This window comes from Nicotiana tabacum, chromosome 1 (assembly GCF_000715075.1).
Source record: "Nicotiana tabacum cultivar K326 chromosome 1, ASM71507v2, whole genome shotgun sequence".
Classification (NCBI taxonomy): domain Eukaryota; kingdom Viridiplantae; phylum Streptophyta; class Magnoliopsida; order Solanales; family Solanaceae; genus Nicotiana; species Nicotiana tabacum.
In genome coordinates, this window is record NC_134080.1 from 70,510,293 (window position 1) to 70,519,980 (window position 9,688).

General features: G+C 35.3%; 1 protein-coding gene across 2 annotated transcripts; it reads left to right on the forward strand.

Annotated features, from left to right (window-relative positions):
* The first annotated feature begins 3,024 nt into the window (after positions 1–3,024).
* Positions 3,025–6,080, forward strand: LOC107820424 (uncharacterized). Of its 2 annotated transcripts, none has more exons than XM_016646710.2 (3): positions 3,025–3,509; positions 4,846–5,110; positions 5,371–6,080. In XM_016646710.2, the coding sequence occupies exons 1-3, from the start codon at positions 3,243–3,245 to the stop codon at positions 5,757–5,759; spliced, it is 921 nt and encodes a 306-aa protein (XP_016502196.1). In that variant the 5' UTR covers positions 3,025–3,242; the 3' UTR covers positions 5,760–6,080. The 2 variants fall into 2 exon arrangements, with proteins under 2 accessions (XP_016502196.1, XP_016502197.1); XM_016646711.2 differs by having other exon boundaries at positions 4,858–5,110.
* The last annotated feature ends 3,608 nt before the right edge of the window (positions 6,081–9,688 follow it).

The window sequence follows — 9,688 nt, forward strand, 5'->3', positions numbered from 1 at the left end:
GATTAGCGTTTGGACATAGATTTGATTAGAGTTTTTGAAGTTGTGTTAAAAAATAATTTAGAAAGTTAAAGTTGTGTTTGGACATACATTTTATTTGAATAAAAGCTGAAGTTTTGTGAGTGAAAGATAAATTTTCACCAAAAAACTATCCCAAATCAGTTTCTTGGAACTTGAAAATTTCTGAATTTTTTCCTCTCAAAACATGATCATATTTCATAAACAAACAATATTTTTAAAATTTATGACAAAACGGGAGCCTAGAAATTCCAAAACAGATGGGAATGGGGTGGACCTAATAGGTGAGAGTGATCAAGCAAAGGCTCTTTCCTTTGGACTTGAGAGGAAGGAAGAGAGGTGCAATATATGTATGAGCCAAACGCATCACAAAGGATGTGGAGCCAAGGATAACTTTAACTTTTTTCTTTTTTCTTTTTAATGTCATTGATCCTCTTGACGTACGGGGTGGGGTACTGCTTGTGTCGAAAAAATTTACCAGAGGCATGTCAAGAATATTTACTTTAACGATATTTCGCCTACACGGCAAAGAATAAAATTATGTGTATCCTCGAGGATTCAACAAGCTATTCCAATTATTAAGCTGGAAACAGAATTAGCAAAACATTCAATAAAGAAACTCAGCTTATAGGAGGAAGAAGAAGCTTCAGAAAGTTGTATTAGAAAGCGTGTCTTTAGCTTTCCAAAGATCATATTTATATAGGTATTGCTCCAACCGCTAATTAACGGCTAGTAGTTAACAACTAAGTTGACTATTTTAAGATGAGATAAAATAGATAAAAAAAAAGAACACTTTCCACAAATTCCAACAGCTTGTCCATTGTGGTACGCATTAGAAGAGGACACTTTTTATGAGGTTTTGCGTATCCACGATTTCTCGATTATGATCACAATTTGCTAGTAATGCACTAATTTTGTGTGGAGGATGTTGATTTAAGAAGAAGAATATATGAATAATAGATTCATATATTCTCTTGTGAAACAGGTTGGGTGCAGAAAATGTAGCTGAAGCTTCTGGAGATGAGAGAGTCTGGAACATTTGAGGGTCAATGCCAAATTAGGATTTCCATGTTTAGTCAAAATTTGCAGCTGATGTGTCCATGTTCATCATTATACCAACGTGATCCTTTTCCAATTTTGTCAAGAGGGAAAGAGAGATTTTCCATTATCATCTCATACCTCATCCTTGTCGTCCTTGATATTGATACTGTAGAGCATGCCAACTTCACCAAAAGACTATTCCTGGTCATGCTAATTTTGAGAAGCTTTATTACAACTTAAGTGACCAATTTTTTTTGGACACACAAATTTTAAATAAAAATAGTTAGTGTGACTAAATTATTCTTAATTAAATGCCGTAGCATAGTTATAGTTATAGTAGTACTTACTTCTCTTCTCAAATGTGAGGAGTAAATGATTTTTTTAGGGATACGTACGTAAGGGTAATTTTGAAAAAAATAAATTAAATTTTTTCTATTTTGAACCAAATAAAAAAATAAATTAGTCAGACGAGAGGTAGTACAAGATTTGAATAATAGATTTGTGCTTTTTGATAATATGTAATGATTGTTCTCCGCCAAGCTTTTTAAAGAATTGGAAAGATCCGTTTATTTATCTTCTCTTCTCAAAATAGAAAGAATAGCACATGTTCTTGCGGTATTGGAGACAGAATTTCACTAAGAATTCAAAGATGTATATTTATGTATAACGTAATTTTCTGATAAAAAAGATTCAGATTCCTAGGTTCGGCATTATGTGTCTACAAAAACAAAACAAAAGAAGGGAAGAAACGAATAGCTCTTACTGTTGCTAGTGCCTAAAACTGTGCATTTTTGCCATTAGCATGAACATAAAAAAGCTAGACGAAATCGTGGAAGAATAGTTACGTTAAAGTTCAGCAACTACTCTATAAAACATCAATTTTTGGTGACGGAATGATATGATACTGTTTGTGCTATATCTAGAATGTTATGAATTGACTTTAAATATCTAGACTAGATATGATTATTATTGATATTGTTTGTGTTATATCAAGAATGTTATATGTTGATTTTAAATATCTAGATATGATTATTAAATAATTATTATAAAATTAATGACCTATCACTAAAAAATATACATGTATATTAGTTCAAAGTGAACTTTTCATGATATAACTAATAATTGTGTATTAGTTGTGATTAATGAAGTTTAGTCCGCAGAATCAGACAATCAGTCATGTTTGTGTTGGAGTTTAACATTCTATTTGTGATATATGGTAAGCAATACGTAAAATCCGCAAATTTAAGTAAATAGTATTTATCTGGTGTTGGTCCTTAAAATCTTTTATTATTCTAAAAGATCTTCATAAGTTTACTCTGGTTTCTAAATGTTCTTATAACCAGTCCACCACTTGATCAAATTCAAATTTCCTTCTTTTTCTAATTACACGGTAATTTCGTTAAAATATGCTAAAATGACATGTTTTTCACAAGCTTGCAACATACTATATGTCTTTGAAGTGAATGGTGCGCAAAGCTAGAATTTGAATTATGACATTTATAAGGAATAATATAAAAATTAAAAGGCCTAGTTAGTGTTTTAAGTAAGTAATTTTGGGATTACTTTATACAAAAAGTAAATGTTTTTGCATAACATATTAATGTTAATAACTTTACGAGATGTTAATAATTTTTAAATGATGATGGTATTCGAATCTGCTTAAGCATATCTTAATTATTTTATCACGTATCGAATTTTGCTATCTTACATCAATGCAAATACAGATAATTGTGCCGATCAAAACTTAGACAAATGAAAATAAATTGCATATATTTTTCTGTGAGATTGTTACTAAACTAACAAAATAGTTCTGGAATATAAGTTACATTGTAGAGAGGTTACAACTACAATTAGTTAAACTATCAGGGTACAAAATTGATATTATACATAAAATCAGTGTCTCTCCACTAAAAACATAAAATGGTAATAAACCACAACTATATAAACTTCTCTTTCTTCTCCTCTCTCATCCCGTTATCCACTAATGAACCCCATTTCTCCATCAATAGCTTCTCCAAAACCCTAAATTTTTTGATCTTAACAAATCCATCATTCTCCGTTTGTAAAGCTCAAGTACAAACCTTAGGGTTTATTTGCTTTGCCCTTTTTTCTATCATTTTTTAGAAGAAGAACGAAATCCCAATTTAAATTAGGAAAATTGGGGTTATTTAAAAAAGTAGGTAGAAATGATGGGGGGTAACTCGAATGTATTTGCGGCGCTTGATAGTTTAAGGAAGAAGAAGAAGTCTTCTGATAAAGAATCTAAGAGTAGTAAAGGTTCGTCATCGAAGAAGGAACAGGAGCCGGAAGTTTTGTGGGCTCCAGCGCCGTTGACTGTGAAATCCTGGGCTGATGTTGATGATGAGGATGATGATGATTACTATGCTACTACTGCCCCTCTTCAGTCTTTTTTGGGTTCGAATGAGTCTGAAAAGAAGCCTGAACCTGTTGAGGTAATTGCCCTTCTATGCCTGCTTTTTTATGCGTGTTATGTTCTTTGGGTTCGGATGGATATGAGTGTGATGGATTTTATTTTTATCTCCTTGGTAATAGTATGTTATTTATTTAGAAGTTCGATGATTCATGATTATATCTGGGAAGTCGATGAAACAAACAAAGATAGTGTTGTGTCTTCTATAATTAATTAATTATGAACTAGGGTTCACTTATCAAAACAGTATTAATACTCTGTTGTGCTTCAATCTCGAACTAGTTGGGGTGTGCTCCAGTGGCGGAGCCAGGATTTTATACAAGGGGATTCAGAAATGTTACTTGGTATTTGAAACCCAAAGCAATTTTGAACCCCCTTTGCCCCTTTACTAGAAATTTTCTTAATGTCTAGGGGATTCAATAACTTACCCTATTTTCGCAGTATAATATTTTAGCAGAGTGGATTCAATTGAACCCCCTTTCTCCAAGCTAGCCCCTCCCCCACTCCCCCCCCCCTCCCTCCAAAAAAAAAAAACCCTCACACCCCACACCCACCCGGTTTGCTCTATTCAGACCCAGTCAATTTCAATAGGAAATAATATGTCTTCTTGTTCCAAGCTAGCCCCCCCCACTCCCCCCCTCCCCCCAAAAAAAAAAACCCCCACACCCACCTGGTTTGCTCTATTCAGACCCAGTCAATTTCAATAGGAAATAATATGTCTTCTTGTTCTTTAAAATAGAAGTTTTATCTCACATTTATATCTACACTAACATGCTATTTTCTGACCAAGCTAAGAAACTCCTTGCAAAAGCCAGACATAATGTAAGTGAAACAATAACAACTAGGCCTTAATTCGAAGTTCCAGCTAGTTGATATGCATATACAGATGATTGTTTCCATTGTATTCTGCTTTAGTTAAGTCCATATTTATTGATTGTTGGTCTTTTCAGGCGACTTCCTTATGTGATTTTAGGTCCCAAGAAATTTGTCTCTTTTTAGAATTGGAATTTTTGGCGCTTGTGGCTGCAAAAATAACTAGGATTTTCCGTTCTTTGTTAGCACATGAGATTCACAGGTTAATAGTTTGTTCCCTGCGTGTAATACACTCTTTAAGTGTGTTCATATTGCCTAATGATTTAATGTTCTGTTGATGCCTTACTCTTATGATGTTTTATGTGTTGATTTGTTCTCCAATTTTTGGCGATAAATCCCTTCCTCTTTCATGTGGGATAGAAAGAGAATAGAGATGGAAAAGGAAGTAAATAAGCACACAAGTTATTGCAATATTTGGTAGCCATAAAAATTTGAACACATCTCTGAGTCGGTATACCACATATACTGATCGTTTAGTTGAGAAGGTTGAATTGCAGGAAACAGAAAGCGAAGAAGAACTTCTTGATGATGATGAATATGAAGATGTGGAGGAGGACCATGACCACGAACCTGAGGTTCCAGAACGTGCTGAGCCAGTGGACCAAAAGATAGAAGCTCCGTCAGCTCCTAAAGAAGTGGAGAGACAGCTATCAAAGAAAGAGAGAAGGAAAAAAGAGCTTGCTGAATTGGAGGCACTTTTAGCTGATTTTGGGGTTGCACAAAATGAGAAAGGTCCAGATGAGTTACCTGGTAATTCTTTTGCCTCTATTCTGACGATGGCAGCAGTCTATTCGTACCGTTTTAGTAAATTAATAGTCGAAGTTGGGTGATAAAATTGATCTCACGGCCTTAAGACTGATCCGTTCCCTTACATTTTATCGACTCTTTAACCATGTCTACTCGTTACTCTTTTGGTTAGCACTTGTTGGTCATCTTGTGGTTAAGATGACTAATTTGACTCTATGGGTATCTGAAGGTGGATTTTCCTCAACGTTTCTCTATAATTACAGATGTTGCCAACGAGAAGAAAGAATCTCAGCAAGGTGAGGATGCGGAAAAGAAAAATGGGGTGGTTACAGAGCCTAAAAATGCAAAGAAGAAGAAAAAGAAGGATAAAGCATCAAAGGAGGTGAAGGACTCAGAGGATCAGCCCGACAGCTCAGATGCCACTATTGGTCCAGAGGAAACTGGAGGAGGAGCTCAACAAATAGAAGATGCATCAACAGTAGATGTGAAGGAGAAGCTGAAAAGGGTAGCTTCAGCAAAGAAAAAGAAATCTAGTAAAGAGACAGATGGTGCTGCTAGAGCTGCCGCGATAGAGGCTGCTGCAAGGAGTGCCAAGCTTGCTGCAGCAAAGAAGAAAGAGAAGAACCATTACAACCAGCAGCCCATGCGATAAATTCTACCCCAGCGTGGAATGATTAGCGTCAATGGTCCGAGTTCCAAACAGTTTGGTACACTATTGTTTTTGGCTGATGCAGAATAAGATAAGGGCTCTAGTTTTGGTCTTTAGGGCACAACAAATTATGGATTAGTTTTTGGAGCTTAGGCTAAAAAGTAAAAGGAAATGAGGAAAAAGTAAAAGAAAGAAGTGTTTGGCTGGACAATTATGCTGTGTGATAATTCGTATTTGGATCTAGAAAGTAAGCTTGTGTAAAAGTGTCTGTTGAACTAAGGTTTTGATGGAATGAATTCGGATAGAGAACATTGCTTTTTTAAAGTGAACGGAGCACGATCTTCGCCTGTTAATTCGTTTATTTGTTGTTTGGCGGATTCTGTGCTTCCGTAATCTTTGCTGTCTTAACAAGGGAAGGATGGGAACACACATATCTGTGATGATATTGTTTTTCAGAAAGTCATAAAAGAACAGGTCCCTGTTGGTGGAAAGTGGCAGGAGTCCGCCCAATTAGTTGAGATTGCATTGCCAAGGGCTAGTGTTGGTTAGATGTGAGTGTGACTGTTCAAACATCAAATTGAAGGATTGCATCTGAATAGCTTAATCTGAGAACGAAGTAGCTGCATGCTCCTCTTGAATAGTTTTGATTTGCTTCATCAACCAGTGCAATTGTTTCACACATAGGCTCTGTATAATTGTGCAGTTTTTATCCAATGCACCAGTGGAAATCAGAATCACATGAAGGCTTTGGTTAAGAACATGTTCGCATAATCTTTTGTGGTTTACTGTAAGCAGCGGATGGGAGTAATTTTTTTTCTTCTAAAGCACAAGCATTTCCTCCCAAAACTGCAAGAAAAAGCCAGCTAATCTTTCTTGAAAAAACTACTTGGTCGAACTGCCTAGTCTGCAAATCACTTATGACCTTAAAATTAAAGCTCTTTCGGCCTCATTAAGATATCACATACTGGACAAAGGTGCATTGATGCTTCCGAATGTAAGCTTTACTGTGCCTACTTCATTTTAATGGTGGTATTTGTTCTATTCACAGTTATCAGTCATCTAAAGCTCCGCAACAATACATAAAACCAATTAGGCAATTAGATGCCTAATTGGTAGGATCAATATTGCAGAAATTATCCAACTCTAGTATATATGAAGGACTTACTTAGGTGTTGTGGAGTCTCCATTAATGCAAAGCGAAACTAATCAAAGATGGAGGAAATTAATCAAAGTAAAAAATAAAATGAAAAATCATAAATAAGTACTTCCTCCTCAATTATGTGAATCTGCTGTAACATAAAAGAATCGGCTGTAATATAAATAAATAAATAAATAGGTTAAATAATATTGATCAGAACTTGTGAAGCACTTTTAGTATAAGGAAGTTATGTAATTTTCTATTTTGATGGAATTTGGACATATATAAAAATCAGAAATAGCCATATTTATAACTAGTAATTGAAAAATAGCTATCATTTCAAAAGTAATCGAAATTTAGTCACTTTTCATGTAAAAATAAAACATGAACAAAAGTACTCTTAAAAATCCAAAAATATTCCAACATAATATACTGGAGTTCGAATTTTTTTACATATGAGCTTCCGACATAATACGCTGGAATTTTATAATGTGCTAGATTTCCATCATAATATGCCGGAAGTTTATATGCAAGAGCTCCATAATCTCGCATATTATGCTGGAACTTTTCGTGTGCTAAAGTTCCAACATAATATGCTGGAAGTTTATACGCATGAGCTCCATAATTGTCACGACCCGAAAATAACTAGTGGTGATGACACATAACTCAACCCGCTAGGTAAACCAACTAACAAAAAATATCATCCAAATGAGATTATAGGAATTTAGTAAAGAATTATCTGAACACTTACAAATTAACCCAAGAACTGGTAGTACAAGTCATGAACTGCTAAGACTTGGAGTTAACAAAGCTGGTACAAATAATTACACGATCTGTTTGAAAATTTACATAACAGGTTAGCAAAAATCTAAGATACCAAGGACAAGTGGCAGCTATATCCAGAACGCACGAACATCTTCAGAGTCAGCACCCGACATCACCAGTAGCTTTGCTCCAAAAATCTGCACGCAATGTGTAGAAGTGTAGTATCAGTACAACCGACCCCATGTACTGGTAAGTATCTTGTCTAACCTCGTCGAAGTAGTGACGAGACTTTTTTAGTTAAAAGGGTACTTACTAATAAAACTTGCATTGTAAATCAACAATAGAACTATACCACAATATAACAGAGAAGAATACACGAAACGGATATGCAAAACAATAATCGAGTGTTAACAGAGATCACAATTTGGCATCTTCAATTACCTCGACCAGTCCTTTTCTTAGATTGAAACCAATAAACTACAACACTCAATTCATAATTTTCATAACATATGGAATGTACTCAGATATCAAGTCAATTACACGGCAACGCCCTTCGTGCTTTTATCTCATCCTCACCCAATATACGTATACCAGTATCAACCAATAACAGTAATTGCAAGGTAGAAATACGCAAGTAGCAATAATGAACGAAGATATACATGTGGGCAACAGAAATAGACTAGGCAGAAGACATATGAGTAATGACAACAATTAGGAAAACACGGAATATCAACTTCAGCTAACTAGTATGGTGGAGGCCTAGGTACAAGCATAACAAATAAGAAAGGAACACATGATCTTTACAAATTAGCAAGTAGAGGCATGAATGACTAGCATGGTGGAAGGCTTGTACTAAAGTGCAACAGAATAGATACGCCATAAGTGTAATTATAAGAGCAGGAAATAGGCATGATATTTGCAAGTTAAGTAAGTAGAAGATATGAGCAACAAAACAGCAATTGAGACAGTGATAAGTGTCAGAACAATGGCAACAAGTCACATCAGATATGTAATTACGAAAACAACAGCTCAAGGTAAAGACATGAACATGTACACGGGAAAACAGATATCACAACCTAATGCATGTCCCCCATCCTCACCCATCGTGCCATGAACTCACGATAATATAAAAGCATAAGAATATGAATAAATTGCCACGACATCACCCCTCGTGCTTTACACTCTCATAACATGGCACGACATCACCCTTCGAGCTTTACACTCACATAATATGGCACGGCATCACCCTTCGTGCTTTTACTCTCAATAATATGTCACGGAATCACCCTTCGTGATTTTGCTCTCAAATGATATGGCACGACAGTACCCTTTGTGCTTTACACTCTCTCTTAGATGATAATGTATAAAAAAAGGTACAACATCACCCTTCGTGCTTTACACTCTTCCTTACCAAGCATATGTATATCAATGACAACAAGGCAGGAAGCATAAATAACATCAAGGAAAGTATTTTAACGGATATTCCAACCAAATCCCAATCGCAACTTTCCAAGCCAACAATGATTCAATAAACCCTCAAGAACCGTATTATTCAAATACTTTCACAAATCTCACAAATGATCCACAACACAAATATAGAATCTAGTATCCAAGAATATCGTCCGTAGTAATGTATTAAGGATTACGCATAATGATGACCAAATTAGATACATCAATGTATTCTCAGAGTTCCATCAAATTTGATCAAGTTATAATAAGCTAAGTCTTGATTTCTGACGTTTAATACTCTGTTCTTAGTATCTAAGAGCCAAGTAAGGCATGAAGCAGGAAGGTCACAAAATTCTATAAACACAAATATAATATAATCCACCCCCGAACATGATTAACTCTGGCACATACATATACACTCGTCACCTCATATATGTATCACCCCCGCATGTAGCAAACAATGTCAAATAGGAGAAAAAATTCGCTCAACAAAGTTAGGCAAGACACTTACCTTAATTCGACTAACTCAATACTCAAAGTTAGTTTTTTCGTTTATCAGTTCACCTCCGCTCAGCTCAAT

Bases quoted from the DNA above. Each gene is read 5' to 3' on its own strand.
- LOC107820424 (XM_016646710.2), top strand. From the start codon at position 3,243: ATGATGGGGGGTAACTCGAATGTATTTGCGGCGCTTGATAGTTTAAGG. The intron at 3,510-4,845 runs GTAATTGCCCTT...TTAGTTGAGAAG, and splicing joins AGAAGCCTGAACCTGTTGAG to GTTGAATTGCAGGAAACAGA. The intron at 5,111-5,370 runs GTAATTCTTTTG...CTATAATTACAG, and splicing joins AGGTCCAGATGAGTTACCTG to ATGTTGCCAACGAGAAGAAA.